The sequence below is a fragment of the Diplotaxodon limnothrissa genome, linkage group LG8, assembly GCF_057381915.1.
Source record: "Diplotaxodon limnothrissa isolate DT_005_m linkage group LG8, D_limnothrissa_male_GT1.1, whole genome shotgun sequence".
NCBI lineage: Eukaryota > Metazoa > Chordata > Actinopteri > Cichliformes > Cichlidae > Diplotaxodon > Diplotaxodon limnothrissa.
Genome location: NC_140603.1, coordinates 30,394,336 through 30,417,386, shown reverse-complemented (window position 1 = coordinate 30,417,386; position 23,051 = coordinate 30,394,336). Strand labels below are relative to the sequence as shown.

Genomic DNA, 23,051 nt, shown 5'->3' with positions numbered 1-23,051 from the left:
CCTCGGACAGGGATCTTGCGTGGAGCACCTGATCGTGGCAGGTTTATGGTGAACTGATGCACTTTCCATTTCCGGATAATGGCCCCCACAGTGCTCACAGGAACATTCAGCATTCTGGAAATGCACCTATAACCATTCCCATCAAAATGCTTTTCAACGATAAGATTACGAAGATCTTGAGAGAGTTCTTTGCCTTTACCCATCATGAAGTCTTTCCTGTGTGCCTTCTGGGTAATGAGGAGCCTTTATAGGCCATCAATTAGGACTAAAGCAGCTGATATCAATTAGTACTGATAGGGGACAGGATTTCTCTATCAATACTGACAGATTTCAGGTGATCTCCTGGCTTTCTATGTCATTTTGCCCCTTGTTATCTCCATGTATTCAATACTTATTCCCTGTGTCATTTCACTTTATTTATTGTGGTTTAACTTTTATACTTATATGTTCTGATTTGTTTGTATGACGTCAATATTTGGCTTGATGGCAACATCTGGTGGAAATGTTGTGTCAATAGTCCACTTGGAAATCCCCTTACTGATAAAAATGCTGATGTGTCAAATACTTATTTTCCCCGCTGTATTCAGAGTACGTTTGGATCCGAGTCATCAGGACTTTTCTCTCCGTGCTCACTAGAACAGAACTAAACACATTACAGGGATTCTTTTATTGAAGCTGTGACTCACAGTGAGGTTCATGAAGTTGAGGAACTTTTTCAGCATTTCTGTCATGATGGAGAAATCTCCTTTAGGCAGGTTCTCTCTCACAGTAGTCACATTCATCTGCAGGACAGTCAAAAGAAATCAATCACACACACGAAGATGAATCAGACAAATTCAAACGAGCTCTGAAGCCTCAGAACAACAAGTGCTGCTGTGAACTGTACGCCTCAGTGTGTCATGAGGCTGCATTTATGTGTTTTTGAGGGTAAATGTGTTTCTACTGTGTTTAAAATGCAGGTGAAAACTTTGAGAAACTGCCTACAGACACACAAATCTGTCAGAGTCGCATTATGGGGACATAAAGCACATACCCAGCATGCAATTCATTCATGTTTTGATGTTAGTCTCCAGGAAATAAATGAGTCAGGGTGACGTCTTCTCAACTTACAGATACACAACTGTGTGTGTGTGTGTGTGTGTGTGTCAGACTCACCGGGCTCCCCTGGCATAGGCAGCCCAGCAGCAGTGCCGTGTAGGAGGCCACAATACTGTCCTCCATGTGCTTCCCTGCATGCTGCAGAGCTGGGACAGAAACGAGGATCATGTCTCACTTTTTGCTGCTCGATGGTAACGATCGTCAGGAGTGATCAAAGCCACACTCTGGTTGTACCTTTGTTTAGGTCCAGCTCCTCGTCCTCCTCGTCCTCCTTCTTCTTCTTGCCTTCGTCCTGTTTGTCGGAGTCGTTGTCGTTGGCGACCCACTGGATCTCGCCGCCCGTCTCCTGCCACTGGCCGCTCTGGTCCAAAGCAGCTTTCGGCGCCTCCTTTATGAGGTCGTCGGTCTGGGCCTCGGCCAGGACGGCGGCCCGCTCCCGCTGCAGGAACAGCTGAGGGCGACAGAGAACATCAGAACCAACGCCAAGCGATTTATAGGCTGTATATACACGATCATCATTTTGTGTTCAATAAGATTTGAAGCTAGCCAAAGTTTCCCAATAACTTCCTCTCAGATTTCGATACCATCTGATTGTTTTTACAGCAGAGGGGTCGCCCCCTGCTGGACAGAATAAAAGAGCAGGTTTATGCACTTTTCAAATGCAGAAACTACATCCATGAAAACAGTTCACAGATGGTTTCCTGACAGGCAGTGACTGATATTTAGGACCGACTTAATGGAGCTCATGGGAAACGCTGAGTAAGACGGCAGAAGAGAACAAAACGCAGACGAGACAAACTCAACTCAGAGGATCACGCGAGCATTAATTTTCACGCTAAAACATAAAAGTGAGCTTGAAATATTCCTCACAGCTGCTGCTGGAGACATTAATCATGATTGTGCTCCATTAATCAAAGACGCAGTGAGGGAATGATCAGCCTTTTCTTTTAATGCTGTGAATCGTCTGAACACCAGGAGACAAATTCAATTCAGTCTGATCTTAACTGTTTTAGAGGGAAGCAGAAAACTAAACTCTACACCTGACAGATGACACCAAAACTACCCACGACGAGACGTCGCTCATACAAAGGTTTATTTTCTCCTTCCAAACTGAGAAGGGTCCACACTGAGCACCGAGATGAATCTGAATGAAGGTCGGCATGTGAGAAAGAATTTAAAAGCATCCAGTATTATTTTAGAGCCTATTCTGGGAGGGAAATTTCCCCTTTTCTGGTGAAATAAACCAACTGAAGTGACAGAGAGTGCAGCAGATCCACACTCGCTCCTCTCTGAGCTGCAGAAAGTTTTAATACAAACGAAAACTTTAAAAAAAATAACCGGATTTACAAAAACAAAACATTTTGATAGTTTGTTCCTAAAATATGGACATTTATGTTTGTAAAGTGGCGACTTCACTTCAGTACTCTGATGTCGAACCTCTGCTCCTGAGGAAGATACTGAGGGACTTTGAGAACACAGTTCAGAGCCGTCACTATCAAATCCTCCTGCTCTCCCGTCTTCGTGCTGCCCCACTCTGCAGACCGAGTTTCACACACGTTTATCGTACTCTTCTTTGGGTTTTTCCATCCACTCCTGAGTTTGTACCTGTACAAGAGCAGCGATGGCGCTCAGCGGGCCCGTGCTGGCGATGTCCTGGTGCTGAGGGTTGAGCAGGACGGTGGAGTCACAGGGACCCTGGCCCCCTTCCATCTCCATCTCCATAAGGCAGTACCTGTTCCTGGCACTGTACTCCACCAGGTTGATGAGCAAACCCAGACCCTGAACGCAGCAAACACACAGTGGCACTCATGGGTCAGTCATTTTAACTCTGTTTGCACTGCTGTCAACATTAATACCACTTTAAGTCTAATTTTAACCCAAACCTGTGATGGAAACGGTCACATCACTCATGTTTAATACGCACCAGTACTCTGATGTCGAACCTCTGCTCCTGAGGAAGATACTGAGGGACTTTGAGAACACAGTTCAGAGCCGTCACTATCAAATCCTCCTGCTCTCCCGTCTTCGTGCTGCCCCACTCTGCAGACCGAGTTTCACACACGTTTATCCATCAGATTAATAATGTTTAAGTGTTTCAATAAGCCGCAGTAAAGTGTGTTTGGAGTGTTTTGGTGCACTAACCGTTGTCATGTGTCAGGTTGAGCAGGACTCCTATGATGGCCCTCATGCAGTCCTCCACCGCTTTCCCCACCGCGGCTCTGTCGGACTTCACCTCCCTGCTGTAACGCTGGATCATCTCCTCACACCTGCTCAGCGCCCTGACAGACAAAGAGAGGCCCAGTAACTTCACAGAACTAGACTCAATATTTCTTCCAAATAATTACTGACCTTACTTACCAAGTGCTAAACACATAACTGAAAGGGCTGCACACTGATAACTCTGAACAAATGTCCCATAAACCTTTGTGTTACCAAGAAATTCAAGCTAAAATGAGCCGGTCCATGCGGGTTCACCTGGTCCTCCTTTTCATTTACAGTCACTTGATCGTCATCAGTGCAAACTGCGCTCACATCCAGATGTCTGAACATGACTCGCCTCCTTCCTTTTCTACTCCATCATAAAACAGAGCAGCATTCACACACACTCACTCTTTCTTGAGGACGGCTGCAACCGCAGAGGGGCAAGGCAGGGCAGCAGCCTGATGTAAATAACCAAATTAAATCTAATGACAGTGGTGACTGAAAACAGAGCAGAAACCAGAGTCTGAACATCAGGACACAACGAGAGGAAGGAGAAAAAAAAATGGCAGGTGGTGTGTCACAGGAAACTGATTGTGGGGTACAGAGAAGGGAAAAGAGGAGAAATGACTTAGACATGAATGTAAAAATGAGGCAGAAATACTTGGTCCACCTTTGGAAAATTAACGTGGAAACTTGCAAATGCTAAAAACTGCAGTTCCTCAAATGTCCACTCGGGGCCGGCTCCATGAGTGAGTCAGTCCCCACAGACTGCAGTGTTCAAATATCCAACTGTACAGCAGGAATGAACATGTTCACAGCCTGATACAGAAATACGGTTTAGTCCTCTCAATCGACCCCTTTCTGAAAATCAAGACATTTAAACTGTTTTAAGGCTTAAAGTTTGCATTATTAGGTGCGCGACTCATTGTACTGACACGGATGGCCGTCAGTGAACTGCACCTCTGCACCGTGCTTGTGCTACTGTAGCCTTTTAGAGCATTTTAATGCAATTGTCTGTCAAATAATAAGACCTGCTGTGCAGTTAATTTTGCTCAAAGACCATCCGAGAAACCTGAGCTCCAGGTTATCTGTGTGATGAACAACACTGTTTGTGTTGTTTGATAGCTCAGCTAAGTGCCTCTGGGTGGAAAACCCAACATGATTGTGACCAAAATACTAACACTGAGACAAAAAGGGTCAAAGATGTGACTGTATGGTGGCTACATCCATCTGTTAAAACACGCTACAGACGGCCCTGTTAGCAGGTTTGCTCCGACACAGAGTTTATGCCGAGTGTCCCTCCTGCCTTAAATCTCCCATTTATGGGGCGTGGAACCGACACCAGGACTGAACGAGCTCATCGCATTCATCGTCTCGCTGCAGCTCAGAGGTGCTTCATCAGAGTTCAACAGTTCCAGATTTGCTAAGTCTGGCCTTAAGCTGGGCTTTCACTCTTCTGGTTCACTTACAGGGAAATACAGTCAAGACAACAAGTGCAGGCAAAAATAAAACAAGGAGCATCATTAACTTCCTTTATATGATAATTCTATCAGCAATGAGTCCGGGTCAGGAGGGTGCAGCACACAGCTGGGCGCTCTGTGACAGGCTTCATATTCACAACTTTTACATTTCGCTCTGCTTAATTTAACAGAGTGATGCGTTTGTGTCCAGATGCAGACGAGGCTCGTCAATAAGCAAAAGGACGGGTGTGTGTGTGTGTGTGTGTGTGTGTGTGTGTGTGTGTGTGTGTGTGTGTGTGTGTGTGTGTGAGTGAGAGAGAGAGAGAGAGATGGGGTTGTTACGGGGCTTATTAAATTAATCCTGCAGACAGCTGAAAGTCTCAAAGCAGCTCAGGGTCGAGTTTGGTTTGAAACAATGAGGGCAGCGTGTGCGGGAACCAGGAGGAGTCAGGAGGAAGAGGAGGAAAACAGGAGTGAGTGATGAAGAGTAAACACTGTTGGAGTGTGTGAGAGTAACTTCACAGTTTCAGCTGCGTGTGTGAGAGAGAGAGCTTAGATGGCGGTGCTCGCTCTCCCACTCACCCCGCAGTTTCTGGGGTTAATCGAGTTAGCGCAGCGGACAGCTGAAGGCTCAGACTGAGGCCTGTGTCACCCGCCTGAGGGAACAGCAGCTCTTTGTCGAGCCATTCGACCTTCATCCTCATCATCCTCGACCCCCACCCTCACTGCAGACCTTCTGCAGAGGGCAAAGGTCCGGTCACACAAAGGACGCAAGAAGGTAAATTAACTCAGCGCAGCGCGACAGATGCTGGAGTTTGACTTGATGAACAGTGAGTACAGAGATTGGTGCATCATTCTGCAGCTGAGAGGAGCTTCAGTTTACCGACGGAGGGACCCGAGGCTGGGCTGACGTCAGGTGCTCACTTGACCGGTTCATGTTTACGTAGTCGGATCAGCTGGGCCTCGCTGTGCCGCGCATGTTCTCCAGGTGACTGCGTTAAGCCCCTCCCACAGGCCAAAGATTCAGGTGAGATTAAATGGTGCAACACGGCCAGAGGTGTGAATGTGAGAACGGGTGAATGCGACTTGCTGGATAAAGTGGTCATAAAGACCAGAAAAGCACTTTGTGCCAGTCGTACATGTAAAACCTGGAAAGCTGGTGGAAAATCAGACGTCACAGGACAGAAATGTGATGAATCCACAAATGATTAGAGGGAAGATTTTAACTGTTTATTCTTCAATACAAAACAGAGCATTTCACTGCTGTAGACAGCTGTAAAATTTCCTCAAACTTAGAGTTTGAGGAAGCTCACTAATAAGTTCTCTTTGTTTATTTAGTATGAATTATAATTAAATTCAACCAATGTATAAAATAAACCGTAAACGCACAAAATCTGGTCTGTCTGTATGAATCAGAACACCTCGACGACTAAAACACACTAAAGAATGAACAGAGACCAAAGCGGAGACTCTGCTGACAGCAGGGGTCAGGGTCGAAAGGTCACCGCTATGACTGACAGGATGTCACAACCAGGAAATGAAGCAACAAAAAGATGATGGCGATGACACACACAGGATATACAGGGAGTGCAGAATTATTAGGCAAATGAGTATTTTGTCCACATCATCCTCTTCATGCATGTTGTCTCACTCCAAGCTGTATAGGCTGGAAAGCCTACTACCAATTAAGCATATTGGGTGATGTGCATCTCTGTAATGAGAAGGGGTGTGGTCTAATGACATCAACACCCTATATCAGGTGTGCATAATTATTAGGCAACGTCCTTTCCTTTGGCAAAATGGGTCAAAAGAAGGACTTGACAGGCTCAGAAAAGTCAAAAATAGTGAGATATCTTGCAGAGGGATGCAGCAGTCTCAAAATTGCAAAGCTTCTGAAGCGTGATCATCGAACAATCAAGCGTTTCATTCAAAATAGTCAACAGGGTCGCAAGAAGCGTGTGGAAAAACCAAGGCGCAAAATAACTGCCCATGAACTGAGAAAAGTCAAGCGTGCAGCTGCCAAGATGCCACTTGCCACCAGTTTGGCCATATTTCAGAGCTGCAACATCACTGGAGTGCCCAAAAGCACAAGGTGTGCAATACTCAGAGACATGGCCAAGGTAAGAAAGGCTGAAAGACGACCACCACTGAACAAGACACACAAGCTGAAACGTCAAGACTGGGCCAAGAAATATCTCAAGACTGGTTTTTCTAAGGTTTTATGGACTGATGAAATGAGAGTGAGTCTTGATGGGACAGATGGATGGGCCCGTGGCTGGATTGGTAAAGGGCAGAGAGCTCCAGTCCGACTCAGACGCCAGCAAGGTGGAGGTGGAGTACTGGTTTGGGCTGGTATCATCAAAGATGAGCTTGTGGGGCCTTTTCGGGTTGAGGATGGAGTCAAGCTCAACTCCCAGTCCTACTGCCAGTTTCTGGAAGACACCTTCTTCAAGCAGTGGTACAGGAAGAAGTCTGCATCCTTCAAGAAAAACATGATTTTCATGCAGGACAATGCTCCATCACACGCGTCCAAGTACTCCACAGCGTGGCTGGCAAGAAAGGGTATAAAAGAAGAAAAACTAATGACATGGCCACCTTGTTCACCTGATCTGAACCCCATTGAGAACCTGTGGTCCATCATCAAATGTGAGATTTAAAGGAGGGAAAACAGTACACCTCTCTGAACAGTGTCTGGGAGGCTGTGGTTGCTGCTGCACGCAATGTTGATGGTGAACAGATCAAAACACTGACAGAATCCATGGATGGCAGGCTTTTGAGTGTCCTTGCAAAGAAAGGTGGCTATATTGGGCGCTGATTTGTTTTTGTTTTGTTTTTGAATGTCAGAAATGTATATTTGTGAATGTGGAGATGTTATATTGGTTTCACTGGTAAAAATAAATAATTGAAATGGGTATATATTTGTTTTTTGTTAAGTTGCCTAATAATTATGCACAGTAATAGTCACCTGCACACACAGATATCCCCCTAAAATAACTAAAACTAAAAACAAACTAAAAACTACTTCCACAAACATTCAGCTTTGATATTAATGAGTTTTTTGGGTTCATTGAGAACATGGTTGTTGTTCAATAATAACATTATTCCTCAAAAATACAACTTGCCTAATAATTCTGCACTCCCTGTACAGCAGCTGAGGTAATCTGGGCTCAATGTGACCGGGTTTAAAGATTCTGCTGTTACATCACCACATTTACTGATTTTCACAATAACAGTGGAGAGCTTGCGTCCATCTCTGCTCAGAAACCCGACTGGAACGGCACAAAAAGATGATAAAAGAGGAAAAGGCAACAAAACAGCGAGTACAAAGTAGAAGTTTTCAGCAGACGTGCCACCTGATAAAAACTGCTGAATCTAAGCACACAGAGCCGAGCGGCTCCACACGAACACATCAGGGGTGAGGAGCGTGTGTAATCACTCACTTTGCAGAAGAGATGATGAGCAGCGAGTCCTTGTAGGCGATCAGGTAGCTCTGGTTCTCGGGGTTGTGGACGGTCACCTATGAGTGCAAACACACAGTCAGCAGGAGAGCACCAATGAACTCGCTATTTTTACCCTGGCTCTCTGCTCCAGTGTGAGGACGCTTCTCCAAACAGAATACGTTTGAAACACCATCATCACGTTCAAGCCAACTGTCAAATTGAGTGATGGTTTTGATTTTCAAACATCAAAACAGGTGTTAAACCTTTTCTGAACAAACATGTCGGGAAACGTGACGACGAGCAGAAGCTGACAGAAGCTTCAACGTGACTGAGCGGGTGGGACCCAGACCTCCACGTCTAATCAAACTGCCCCAGCTGTACGATCAAAGAGGTCAGCAAATAGCTCATTGATGGTTCAAAAGAACCAGTAGTTTTATGCTAGCTAGGAAGAACCTAACTCTTCATCAGTATCATCTTAAGCCTCTTTTCCACAAGTACCTACTCAGCTTGGCTTGACTTGGTTTTTAGCGTTGCTCATTAGGTGGTAAAGCCTGGTTTTGGTGCCTGCTCAGGTGGGGCTCCAAGCAAGCTGAGAATGCAATAAACAGACAGCAAACTGCTGATTGGCCAGGGAGTGACATCACTAGATGAGTCATGAGAGCGGCGACTCCGCACGAATCAAACCCCCAAACAACGAGGGAAATGACTGCACACAAACCAGTGCCATGGTCCAGCACTGATTTAGCATCACCTCGGCATCCTCCATTGCCGTGACGGTACGGGGCTTTTGGTCTGCGTTGCTATAACAACAGCACCCTATTTAAGTGGTACTCAGTCGTAACAGAAAACTACCAGAGGGGAGTGGAGCCGAGCAGAGCAGGTGCTCGTGGAAAGGAGGCATTTCTGTTGTTTGGATGTTTTTGGCCAGACCAAACTTTTTGGTGCTTTCTGGCTCAGCTGTAAAGAAAGAAATAAATAAACACTACAGATTTAACGTAGTCGTACTATGTGATCGGGAGGGGCACAGGGTGTAAACAGCATTTGTGCAGCGATGCCACTTTGCCACACTCAGGGAGCTGAGAGGTTGTAGTCGGTGGTCTGCTTGTCACGGTCGTCACTGGTACAAAACATTTGAGTAAGTGGACGTCAGCAGGCCCAAAGATAATTGTAAAACTTTAATAAGGTTTCCTCACAGTTCATTTCCCCCTCCCATAATTTAATTTGTCTTTGTGTAGAACAACAAACATGTCTCCCAGCGAAGGAAGCATGTCGGCTCAAACTTCCTCGCCTGTTCGCACCAGCCGAGTTTAACTGAACGCTTCTTTTCACTTTGATACTTTATATTCTCTGTTTTTGGCATCAAAGTAATAATGTGTGTGTATATCTGTTTTTTTATTTCCAATTACATTTTGCTCTGAGCCTCGCAGGCTTATAAAAAAGAACACAAGTGGACTTTAAAAACAAAACCCTGTCACGTCTTTTCTTATTTTGATTTGGCACTTACACTCTCCAGCACGCGTAAACACCGCTCAGCCCCCCACAAAGACGACACCAGCTTCTCCTTATCGTCCTCTTGGTTCAAGTTATCCACACATTCCTTCACTGTGGGCAGAGAAACCAAAACAAGGACACGAGGTGAGAAATGAAACGCTTGACAGTTTTCCTCTTTCTGCTGGACTTCTGTGTAATGGTCGACCTTTGTCTACTATGTGGTCCAGTCCTCCCAGCAGCCGCAGCTCCTCTTTGAACCAGTCACCTGCTCGTTTCGAAGTCAGAGACAGCAACGTCTCCATGGCCAAATGACCCGTCTGTAGGGAGAAGGAGGAGGAGTCAGGAGCTTAAATCTAAACTCTCAAGCATCACTTCACACGTTTAACACGTTGGAGTTATTCTGTGCACCGTGGGCAGCTTCCTGTGGTTGTAGAAGTTGAATTTTGTGTTTTTCTGGCTCAGCTCTAACAGATCTGTGAGAAACATCCTGACACATGTGGGAGTCTGTGAGTCACCCCGACTGGAGCAGTCGAAATAATCGCTCAAAGCTTTTTCCGCCCTCTGAACACGTGTAATGTTAACGTCGCCACCGCGTGCGTTTGTGTACCGTGATGTTCTGCAGGTCCAGGTGCTTGTTGTGCACCGTGTCGCACAGCTTCCTGATCTTCTCCTTTATTTTGGCGATCTCCTTGGCACTGAAATGGACCGTGGAGTCCGCCCCATTCCCGCCCCCCTGGTCCTGGTCCAGTTCGAGCAGGCGGAGCATCAGGTCCAGGCAGGACCGGTCCAGATCCATGTTGAGCCGGTCTCTGCTCAGGATGTACATGAGAGAGGCTGTACACAGAGCCAAGTTCTGCAGAGGAGACAGAAAAAGAAACTTTAAATTATTTACTGTTGTTCTCAAACTTCCTTCAGCTCTCTCAGAGGTCGCCTTCTTTGGTTTTTTTGAACATTTGTTTCCAGATTACAGACACTGGATTTCAGCGTATTTACTCACTAACCTGACCCAGAATCAGTTCTCACCAAATTATTTGTTCATTCTGTTAAACAACAAATTCTGAATTTTGGATGTAAAACAACAAATAACAAAAGTGAACAGCACTGAGTCGGGGCTCAGTGCTCAGCTGCTGACCCTCACCGGGTGCTGTGGGGCATCGTTGAGCGTTTTGAAGACCTGAGCCACCTTCCCTCTGGCCCTGAGGTGCATCCTGAAGCTGGGCATGGCGCAGCGTGTAGCCAGGCTGATCACACTAAAGACACAACACAGAACATCAACACACAAAATGAGTGTTTGTAAGTGTGAAAACGAGGTTTAAATGTTGAAAATGTAATGCTCTGCCTCCTTCATTAGCGCCCCGATGCTCATCCCAAATTTCAAACACTTTATATCCCACTTCCCAAATCTGAACTCCGATACGTGTTAGACACTGCAAGGCAACCTCCACAGCTGGTTTCATCTCATTTGTATTGTTGTTATAACCAGAAAGTGAGTGTACGAGGGGTGTAAATATCACCTGTAATCACTGGCTGCTGGACTGTTGTTGGTAAATATGGGAAAATTTTAACTTCCCATGGAACGTGGAGACTCTCACCTAAGGCATCGCGTGTTGAGAGGCTGTCCGCTCTTCAAACCAGTAGCTAGGTATTCAAAGTCATCGGTGAACTCCTGGTTTTCCCCGAACTCCACCACGTCGTTGAAATGCTTCACGTGTTGGACGACTGTGTACAGCTGCAAAGCACAATGAGAGACATGTTGATGTTTCTGGTGTTTCTTCAGCGTGATGTGCAACGAGCTCAAGGAGAACATTTTCTGTGCACCTCTTTATGTTCTTTGTGACACTTGAGTGCAGTGACGGTGTCCTGGTATGGATCTGTAGGGACAGTGACACACTTTGTGACCTTTGGAGGAGGGGGCGGAGCCTTGAACACACCATCGTCCTTCTGAGAGTTAGAGGGCTCCTTACTGGAGCCTCCAGCTGAGGCTGAGGCCTGGAGACGGAGCAAGGTTGACATGAGTAAGCTGCAGCTGCTTTGTTTTTGATGCAGGCTGAAATCGAATGTTTGGTCTGAAAGCGAGACTTACGGGAGTCGTCTGTGATCGCGCGAAGAAAGGCGGAAGGGGCTCTTCTTCGCTCTCCAATGTCCAGTGCCTGGCGTTGTACACCGCTTTGGTGGGAGACTGAAAAACAAACAAACATATAAAAACATAAACATCGCAGAAGCTGGAAACAGACATGCAGTTCCTCAAATGGCCACTTGAGGCTTCAGCGTGCACTGTGCTGTGGGTGCTTTTTACAGCAGTATTAATGAAATACCTGACAAACAACGAGCCCTGCTGTGTCGTGGGATGCTACTGAGCACACAAATATGTGTGTGTTTGCACAGCACCAGCAAAAGGATGCACTTGTACAAATCTAACACCGTAGTTAAAGTCAAGGCTTCAAAACCGGAGCCAACAAACCAAACAAAACTAAAGTGTGAGAAGATTACACTGAATAATTCAACTGTTACTAAAGCAAAGCATCTCAAATTCAGGAGAGTTTGGTGGATAACAGACAGAAACCAAGACGCTCGAATCCAGACATGTTCTGAACCAAAGTGTTTAATGTGAGAACCCACAGCAGAGGATTTTTAGGGCAATATGGTACAGGGTCAATATTTATTTTAAATGAGAACAAAAACTAAGCAGCCGTTGTGAACTCCGCTCCGTTTATCTGGAACCTGTTATAACCGGTATGACATGCATTTCTGCACACGTGCAGTCGACGTGCCATTCTCAGGGGGGGGGGGGGGAGAAGAAGAAAACTGACTTAATTTATATTTTTTAAACCTTTTCTGACTCCTGATTTTCTCCAAATTTCTAAAAATATTAAATTCAATATTTCAAGTTCTGTATTTTTACTGTGTCACCAGACAGAAGCCTTTGCTGTTCACCGTGGACCAACTGTTCTTTTGTATCTTTATGATTTTTTAAAAGAACTTTTGGAATAAAAATCAATAAATAAAATCGACTTGAAACAATCGAGGAGAGCAGATAAATAAAAGAGAACATAGTGGATAGAAACTGATGCTCAGGGTGAAGCAGAAACGGAGGAGGGGAAGCGCATTAAACTGAGCAGAGTTTGCCAGCGTTGATCAAACAGCAGGACACACACACGCACACACACTTAAAAAACAAACACACACAGCCTCCCACGCCACCGTCCACCCTCATCCTTGGCTCATCTCCTGTCCTCTTTGTATATTTTTGCCAAACCTGTGGTTGGTGGTTGCCGGGGCATTCATAATGAAAAACAAAAGAGGACGAGCGGAGAGAGTTGGCTGAGGAGAAGAGCGGTGAGGAGGTGGGGCGGGAGGGGATTTCTGCACCGCGGGGTTAATAAGCAGAGACAAAGGGGAGTTTGGGGATGAGCTTTGCTGTGCTGGAACATCAACACACCAAATTAAAGCCTGCGACAGTAATCTGAATGACACAGGCAGACACCCAGCCCACCCGCCCCGCCCACCTGCTGCTAAGAAGTATGGGACAGATGAGAGGGGGGTGAACGTGCTGTGTCTCTGCTATGGGCCAGATTAAAAATATTAGAAAAAACAAAAACACGCTGTTTTTGGCATTGCGGGTGTGCATTAGGAGCAAACTACAACTTCACTGCCAAACCTCGTGAATTAGTTATCCCGACTTCACCGGAGGGGTCAGAATGGCAGGAAAACCATGATCAGAATATGAAACTAGTGTAGTGTGGGGAGCATATTTGGTTCGGACAGCTCTCTGATTCTGGCTTTCCCACCAGGGCCCAGTGCCAGAGTGAACATGGAACTGAGAAAGCGAAGAGCAAAGGGCCAACAGTTTGGAGACATTTCATGCATGCCTACAGATTTTCTCTGATAAACTTTTCTCTCCCCGTCAGCTTCTCCCTCTCATTATGCTCGGTTACCACTGATTGGTAAGCTTTCGCTGCACTGGCGCCAACGTAACACGTTGATGTTAACTTGATGAACATCGTTTCATTTCTCCCGTCTGTCCGCTCCTCTCTGCGTGTTTGGGCCGTAAATAACACTCAGTCTGCAGTAAAGACTCCCCAAACATCAGGACTGCAATCACAAAAAAACTTTGCCGTGGCGACGTCATCGTGACTGTGTCCATCGGCAGGACGGGTGATTACTCATTCCTGTCATCCTTCTCTGAAGCTCACTGCTTAGAGCACACGCACAGTTGGTGCTTTGCCACCTGCACAGCAGCAGACTCACGGAGGCGGAAAGTAAAATCAAATCCTATGTGAAGCGGATACCAGCGCCGTGTGACCGAACCATGGAAGTTAAGGCGGCGATGCCGCGTGTTACTTTGTGTTAAAGAGCAGGCACGCTCCAGTTATGCTGTTGTGTGCTTGTTTCACCCCCAGCACCCATCCTGTGTGTGTGTGTGGTAATTTTGTAGATTTTATACAAGAGTCTTTATGGTACAGCAGTGGAATGAACGACATTAGGACAGTGGAGAGGGTCACTGTTATGGATGTAATAACCGCTCGTCCCTTAAAAACATTCCCCAAACAAAGCCAGCGCCATCTCCTAAATATGGATGAGCCTGTCCAAGTGTTGTCATTATGGTAACATCTAATATCTCCCAGAGTCCTCAGCTCAATAACCTAACAACGCCCAGGCTCATCTGATACAGTTTACTGTAATCAAAGCAGAGTTCTGACGACTCCACCGTAGGCCGCTCACTTCCGAGGGTTATTATTTTTATAATGAGCTGCACTCCTCTCTCGCTCTCGATCACGTTAATGGGAGATGGAGCGAGATCTGGGCTGTACTGCGGCCCGGGGGAGGGGGTAATACAGGGAGGTAAAAAGTATGATGAAGCGGTCAAGACAAAGCGATGGAGACAGAAATTCAACTGAGAGGGAGGAAAGTTATTTTAGGAGTCAGAGCATGAAACTGGAGAAGAAGAGAGGATGAGAGAGTACATTAAGTGCGTTATTATGCTCCTATGGGCACCGTGTCTTCTAATGCCATTACTGCTTGTCTGTAACAGGGAGGAAATTAACTTCATACTTTGGCACTTCAAAAGTTCTCTGCAGGTGCACAGATTCAAAAGCTATCTCATACCCAGGACAGGCTTCAGACTATCAGAGCAAACCAATCAGGTCATTTCAAAGCGTGCAACTAGACTGCAGTGCAATAAATACGTTTGTGCAGAAGACACGAGGAGCAAAATGAGCAAAGCATTTCCCCTTTCTAAAGCAAAGCCTGTATATAAAAGAAGGCTGCTGGAAGTGCTGTGGATTCTGAAGAATTTCAGTTTTAAAGTGTCTTGTGATTCGGTGTGAAGTTAGTATGTTTCCCACCTCCAAAGTTCCTTTTTCATGTCATACAACCTGTATGTATCGGAGATCTATGAGGTATGACTGTAAAGTTTACATATAATTAGTAGGGTTGGGCAATATGTACAAATTTGCCAACCCGCAATCGTCAGTCCAACAATCGCCGATGGACGATATATTCGCGCATGTGCAGACTTTTTGATGGGCGGAGCAATGTAATCACGCGCAGACTGATTTGTGCGTTTACAACGCAGAAGTCGTCCAAACATAGACGAACTAATCCCCCCCCAAAAACCGCTGTCAGCGCTAACGTGGTTTAAACGCGGTCATCACGATTACAATTTTTAACGCTCTCGACCCATCTTGAGCGCAGAATTAACAAAATTAGGACAAACTGCCAAAATGCGTTGACAAGAGACATTTCAGGGATTTTGACTCCAGATGGGTTAATTGTTAATCGCTTTAGTCGTGATGACGGCGCATTAACGCTGACAGCGCTAAAAATAATAATAATAAAGTCACCAATTTGGGATTTCTTAGGTTTACGTCTTTTATTTGGTTTAAAGCCAAAGGATGTAACCAAAGCTGTGTGCCGCTCGTGCAGATGTATGGTGCGAGCAAAGTACTCAAACACTACTAACTTGCATGAGCATGCACGTGCTATGCTAGGCTATCACCAGCTTCTACAGCTCCATCAACAAGCACTTGGGCGCACGCTGAGGTGGGGGCATTTGCTCGCAGATGAAAGAGGGTGCTGTTAAAACAGCGCTATTATTTTTTTTTCTGTTGACTGCTTTTATTAGCGCCATCATTATTAGCAAACTCACTCATGGGCAATCAGATAAATAAATCCCCCTTGTAAAAAGTAGTCGTTATATTCGTCCAATCGTCCAACCCTAATAATTAGAAAGGAGGCCATGAAAACTCAAAAAGCTAAAACACAGGTAGCTATCACTGAAAGCAGTCATGCCTCTATAGGAAAAATTAAACAGGTGAGCAATAAGAAGAACACCATGGAGTCTTTGCCTGCTGCAAAATTCAACCGTAACTTTTAGAGGGAGCCTCAAGTGGACATTAGAGGAACTGCAGATTTTTTTTCTTAACTTGAGGGTTTGTTGACAGTATAAGAGACATCGAACATTCAACGAATCCTGAGCTGAAAGCAAGTCTCCAGCTGCAAAGATGGGATGGAAGAACAACTTCCAGGTGGAAAACCCCTGCCACTGAAATGAAAGTTAATTTAGATAATGCCTCACATAGATCATTTTGGCATGGGACCCACCTGACATGCTGAAAGAGCATATGAGGTTGCATGAGGCAAATATGAGGCTAATTAGGCAGATAAGATCAGCTGCGATCAACACATCTTTCTTTTTAATCGAGTTTCAGGATTTCAGCTACAACTTTAATTCCTTTATTGGCTCTGCTGAGTCTGCTCACAGTGCTGCAGCGGTCCTTTGCCTTACACAACCTTATAATAAGATGACTCCAATGCATTTGCAGCATGTTAAAGTGAGGGGAAAACAATACTGGATCAGCAGATTCCCAAAGATAGGGCACTAAAAGGACAATCAGCGGAGCAAAAGCAGCCTGCGGTATTAACTCCAGAGGCAGAAACTCTGGTACAAATTACCACATTCCAACAAATCCTGACACGCTGCCACAAAACTAATTTGGATGCAGAAATCAGTCTTACTAATTAAAACGATAATCACGCGTCACCTTTTCAAACAAAGTTAAAACGCCTGCAAACTAAAGAGAACACAATTAACACGCGGCTGTAATAGAGAGGCGTCGCAGAGCTCATTAGGACAAACTCGGAAAAGTACGGAAGCGGCAGAGAGGCCTGATTAAAAACACTCCTACAGTTTAATGCAAGTAAGTCCAATTAATCTCTCACTTCAAGTTTTTCACCTGATGAGAGGACAGGAGATAAACACCGCCTCAGGTATGAGACGCTGGCAACTCATTTACAGTAATATTAAGATGTGCACTTCCACCGCTGCGGCTCGCTAGCATCGATCCGTCTTCGCTATGAAACGGGGACCCGGCTCTTATCAGATCAATAGTCTGATTTGCAGACGGGGAGGTAGAGGCCATTAGCAGGCAGATAAATAAAAGACTAGGAGTCAAGAAATGTTCAGAAACAACTCTGTCTGTCCCTCATCGATGCACTGATAAACCTCAGCTCTGCCCGCCCCCGCACACACACACACACACACACACACACACACACACAGTACTGAGTCATACAGAACGTGGGTGGACAGTCTCGTCCCCACAGGTACATTGAGATCTCTTTCTGTAACAAGTCCTGGTTTTACATTTAGAGATGAGGATGTTTCTCTGAAGAGGTTCATATGGATTAACGAGCTTCTTGATGAAACTCCTTTGTGTTTGGTTTCAGCTGATTTTCATCCGCTCATTCCGTCTGAATTCTTGTTTTATGAAGATGTTCACTGATTGGTTTTACGGGCTCTTCACTCTCATTCATCCTACAAATGTTTGCTATCAGGTTGGATGACACGCTTTCTTCTAGTGAGCACTTTGTTAAATGCTCCTGATTATAATTATGGTGACACTTTGACTCTAATCTCTGCATATCACAATTCATGTTATCCTTCTCATTATCCAGCACGAATATTACAACTGTACGCAATGATCTGCTACTTGGCCTCTAACTAAGCCTAAAGGAGACAACAGCACCAGTAGATTTTATTTACTAATCCATAATGTATGAACCGTATTATGATTTTGGCTCTTCTCAGTGGCTCCTCAAATCCTAACTCTTAAGTTTAACTAGACCATTACTTGTATGACCTTTATTGTGTAACTGATGAGCCAGACTTTCTATTATCCTCCATGTTTTCTGATGTTTATGTTTCATATCTTTGCAGCTCTGTAACTGTGTGCTTCTTTGGACCTGTCTCCGCTGTAAAGGATTTTACTGCCAAGGGGCTTCCTGGTTAAATAAAGGCAAAATAAAGTTTTAGTCTGGCTCTCTGCACGAGATTTCCTGGCCCACACGTTTGCAGTGCATCCAGGTGACATTTCAACACACTTAAGTCACTCAGCCTGTCACATAAACACTGCAAACCCTCATGTGACTCAGCAGCGGTGTCACGTCTGACCTTCTTTTGTGCACTGAAGATCCTCCGGAGGGTGTCCGGGTTCTTCTCTGCAGGTTTGCCCTGAGGCGGCCTCCTTGGGCCGCTGGCCACCATCCTGAGGCCGTCCTCTGAGAAGTCCAGGACATCTGCAGGGAAACATTTTTTTTTTAAGTAATTAAATTTGAGATTATGTCACATCTATTTATACTTTTAAAGCCCTTCTCCTGGCCAAACTAATTATTTTTAACAGCACACATAGAAAGAAGCAATATGCTCATGAGCTGCCTGAATCTGAAAGCACACGCTTCTTCATCATGTTTAAATCCAGGAGTTTTTCCACATGAGAGAGAAAAAAAAACATGTTATTAGAAACAAGGTCAAATGAAACTGTGTGTTTGTGAGCTTTAGCTCATTTCCAGCAGTCCTAACAGTGAGCGCCTGCTGGATAGTGAAACAGGATTAGCTGATTGTGTTTGTTGTTAGAGTGTGTCCGTGTATTCAGTCTATGCTGGCGTGTTGGCTTTCTCTAATGTTTATCCATACACAAAACAACAAGAAAAGCACACACAGCTCCAGTTTTATTCCACCCGATCGTGCCATTTTTACTTTATTCAGCTTTTTTCGTCTTGTCGTTTTGTAAATATATTCTATTGAGCTGTTATATTCTTCTGCATTTAAGATGAGTAATGTGAATGCTCCTCAAACCACCTGCGCTCATAGAAGGAAATACTGTAATAAAAAGGAAAATCCAGATTCAGAGACTCAGAGTTTGATGTAATAAAAGGTGTTTGCTTTAGTGTGCAAGAGACACGAAAAAGAAAAAACCCTACGAGCTGAATGAGGTGCAGGGCAAAATGTGTTGGTGTATTTTGTGACGCTAACCCACTAAAATAAACTGTTCAAACCTATTAAAATCTTTGCATTTCCCTTTTTAAACAAGCTGTGCTTAATGTTTTGGCTGCTGTTACACAGTAACTTCCTTACTTTTGGAATAAATGAAGTGTATCTCATCTTATTCCATTTCATATGGAATTACGGCACACTGTCGTAGCTACAGACTCTATGATGTGACCTTAAAATAATGACAAAATAAAAATCTGTGTTCACTGGAGGACCGCTAAGAATCTCACTCTCTCTTTAAAAGGCTGTTCCAGAAACAGCGCGACTGGCAAACTGGTGTCAGAGGGTTTTCCCAGTCAGACTCAGACAGGCATGTGTCAACAGGCTCAGGGCAGGCGTGCAACAACCCCGTTTTATCATCGCTTCACATTAGAGCTGGGCGATATGAGATTTTTTCATATCACGATATGTTTTTTTCATTTCAGGCGATAACGATATCTATCACGATATAAGCCAAATAACTATATTTGTAAGATTTAAATGTGCCGTTGCTCACAAGTAAAATGTGAAATAATCAGCAGCTTGTTTTGATTTAAATATTTATTTCCCATAATAAGTTCAACAGGGTAGATGTACTTAAGGAACATGAGACTTTTTCAGATAAATAAAGGCAAATATTGCAAACTACACAAAAGGCAGCCGCTAAAGCGTTTAAGTTTCAAAATAGAACAAACGAAACAGACTAAATTGTCAATTCCACTTAGAAACAAAATATTAATTGTAAAAATAAATCTTAGTTTGTGTTACAGAAGAACAGACAAAACTGACTAACTTTTGTCAATATCAAATAAACTGAGAACTAAAAGGAAATTCTCAATCTCTCCTTGTTGTATAGCTGAGCTTTTCAAACAGTTTTAACAGTTACTTTAGTCTGACAAAAGCCGAATGACGAATTAGCGCTTCCAGTCAGAGACTGAGGCTACGTCCACACGTACACGGGTATTTTTGAAAACGGAGATTTTCCGTTTTCGTTTTAAAAAATAATCCCGTCCACACATAAAGGCAGAAATGAAGGAAAACGCTGCTATGAACATGCCAAAGCAGCAGGTGGCGCTAGATTCCTAACCGTACCGAAATGTTGGCCAATCAGAAGTCTAGAAGCCTCGGTGGGAAAAAGTAAACAAAGCTGGGGCATAGAAGCAGAACCGAGTCGTATGTGTGGAGGGACAGTAACTGTGTGTATATGTAAGCATTTAAACACTGCAGAGAGTAGAATTAACAGTAACAGTATTGTAGAAATTCATTTCACCGAAACAATAACGTGGCGCACAGTGTGACGCATGCACCAGTTTATTGTATTTCCAGACTTGCTTTCGGCACAATTTACAGTGCACGCTACTCTGTTTTTTGTCAGACTTGAAATAGCCGAAATACCTTCACACTACGGAACTTCTATGGCTCTTCCGTTCGACAATCTCTCCGGCGTTGGAACCATCATCTGTTTTCTCTTCGGTCACGCTCGGTTGATTTTTCTAGTCGGCACACTCATTTCCTCCATTACGCGCTGGCTGCTTCCCAAACAAACACACGTGCGGCTTGGCACTTGTGCTGTATGTAACAAGTCACGCGACGTGACGCTGCGGCTGTGATTGGTTCGGCTCTGCGCTACTTAGTTTGGATTGGCTAAACTTTTATTTTTTTTATTTTAAGAGGACAAGAGCGGCGAGGTCTATCGCGATAGCTTAATTTCTCTATCGAGTAAAAGTTATATCGCGATACATATCGTTATCATTCTATCGCCCAGCTCTACTTCACATATAAGGCGACGTCCAACTAAACTTGAACATCGTTTCAACTTTGCAAAACAAATAAATGTTATTCGACCAATTTATTCGCCAGAGTTTCATTTCGGTCTTCACTGCTGTCGCTGCAGTCCGTTCCCCTCTCCCTGCTCTCTGAGCACACACCTCACACACAGTGTGAAGCAAACAGAGGCGCCAGACATGAAATAACACAACAGGACCTTCCCAACAAGTGTTACACTGAAGAGATCGAGTGAGCGAGTCGAGCCGACGCTTTTCAGTCGTGTTGGCTTACGTTACCACAGATTATACTTAAATCAGAAATTTTAAATATGAAAAGACAAGAAGCACTCGGAGAATGCTTTTTAAGTAGCTCTATAAATCATTATCATCACTTTGACCTGCAGATCAATGTGTTGACCTTGAAGGAAAGGTCAAACTGAAGGAGAGGTCCATAATCAAGACACCTGATCCAGGTCGGCGAGCTGGGATCAGAATGTTATTTGATACTCAGCTCAGTCCTTCCTTAATTAATTGGATGATATGCACAGGATTAAAACAACAAGCCTGCTCATGTTACCGTAACACTTTGCACACGGCTCTGTGGCTGATTTTGTAAAAAAGGTGGTTTCACGAGATATCCTCATCACTACATCGGCGTTATCAGTCAGGCAGTGTTGGTGTTTTAACCTGTTCGTATCCTGCTCTCCTGCTTCTCAGAGTTCTTCTTGCTCTCCTTGACTGCCGGCCTTTCCTGGACCTCCAGCATCTCCTGGACCTCCAGCCTTTCAAACGGATCTGGCGGGTCATCAGCTGGCATTTCCTCTATGGTGACCACCGGGGTCGCTGTGGTGATGGCGGCCTTCTTTTTGGCCCTCCTCCTCTCCTTAGCCCTGCCGCCGTCGTCTTCAGCACCGTCGCTGTCGCTCATGTCGTCGAAACCGAAGTATTTGATTTTGTAACTGGACCGGCCATCCACGCTGTCGCTACTGTTCTCCTCCTGCTGGGCCTCCGAGTCCTCAAAGCCAAACAGGTCCAGCTTACTGTCCTTCTTCGACTTGGTCTGGGTCTGCCTGAACCTGCGGAGAGGACATCCAGAGGAACGGCGTTAATATTCTGCTGAGACGACTTAATTAAAACTGAATGTTAATGTGTAAAAGTATACTTGTGGAGAGGATTTTTCATTTCAGGCTTCAGTCTAACGTGTTTCATGATTAGCACGAACATGAAATGGCAAACCACCATATTCTAGTTAACACTTTCCCTCATAAAATGTATCGTTTTCAGCCCAGGTAATGAAAGCAAAATCAATATCAATTTGATTTCTTGCAGCATTTTAAAAGAAAAAAACCCTGCAATTCAGATGGATGGACTTTTTTCTGTGACCAAGGTCATTTAATTCAAATGAAAAAAATTAAATCACCGAGCGCTCGTTCTTCTTGGCAAAACAAAGGGCATTACGCTAACTGCCAAAATATTACAGTGGAGTGGAAGTAAATGAAGTCTCAGCAACTGAAATGAGACCAAAGAGGCCCACGGCCTCACGCTGAGACGGAGATATGGTAAAGATGTAAAATGTGTGAAATGAAAGGCATCATAGATGGTTTTCACTGAATAATATGTCCCCGTGCCTGTGAGAAGTCACACAGCATAAACAACTACCTACATGCATTTTTATGTATTTGCTTTATGTTTTTCTCCTCTCAAACGTCTCAAACCTGATATTAAATGACTCTTTGCTTGTTATAATAAACTACTTTGAAACAGTCTGATTTAAATCTGTATTTTCTCTCCAAGTCTGTTACAAATATTTTATTAAGCAGTTTAATATAAAATATTAAAACTCAAAATATGCTTTTAGTGGCTGCAATTTCAAATGAAGTACTCTGGGTGCTTCGTGCTGGCATGTTCAGCATCCAGGTTCTGTTTATGGACCTACTGAATCACTTTCTACAGGTCTGCTGTGGATGTGGACTAAAGAGAATGATCATCAAGCTTTGTGTCCATCACCAGATGTCGCACAACTCAGTTACTTAAAAAAGAAAAAAAAAAAAAAAAGAGACAGAGCGAGTTGTTTGACTGAGGGATGAGGTCGATCTGTTGTTCCTAGAGTATTTAGAAGTAGAATGGGAGGCAGAGCCTTCAGTTTTCAGGCCCCTCTTCTGTGGAACCAGCTTCCAGTTTGGATTCAGGAGACAGACACTATCTCTACTTTAAGATTAGGCTTCAAACTTTCCTTTTTGCTAAAGCATATAGTTAGGGCTGGACCAGGTGACCCTGAATCCTC

General features: G+C 44.5%; 1 protein-coding gene across 1 annotated transcript in view; it reads right to left on the bottom strand.

The window, feature by feature from the left end:
• Positions 1–23,051, bottom strand: part of LOC146627405 (wings apart-like protein homolog) — a 38,778-nt gene that overhangs the window by 6,232 nt on the left and 9,495 nt on the right. The window contains exons 4-19 of the mRNA XM_085361650.1: positions 21,455–21,843; positions 18,144–18,268; positions 11,775–11,870; positions 11,510–11,680; positions 11,284–11,420; positions 10,830–10,941; positions 10,299–10,544; positions 9,897–10,008; positions 9,705–9,802; positions 8,201–8,277; positions 3,241–3,377; positions 3,023–3,138; positions 2,704–2,877; positions 1,333–1,549; positions 1,156–1,244; positions 687–782 (exon numbers count right to left, since the gene is read on the bottom strand). Of these exons, the coding sequence (XP_085217776.1) occupies positions 687–782; positions 1,156–1,244; positions 1,333–1,549; positions 2,704–2,877; positions 3,023–3,138; positions 3,241–3,377; positions 8,201–8,277; positions 9,705–9,802; positions 9,897–10,008; positions 10,299–10,544; positions 10,830–10,941; positions 11,284–11,420; positions 11,510–11,680; positions 11,775–11,870; positions 18,144–18,268; positions 21,455–21,843 (2,392 nt within the window). The remainder of the gene's footprint in view (positions 1–686; positions 783–1,155; positions 1,245–1,332; positions 1,550–2,703; positions 2,878–3,022; positions 3,139–3,240; positions 3,378–8,200; positions 8,278–9,704; positions 9,803–9,896; positions 10,009–10,298; positions 10,545–10,829; positions 10,942–11,283; positions 11,421–11,509; positions 11,681–11,774; positions 11,871–18,143; positions 18,269–21,454; positions 21,844–23,051) is intronic.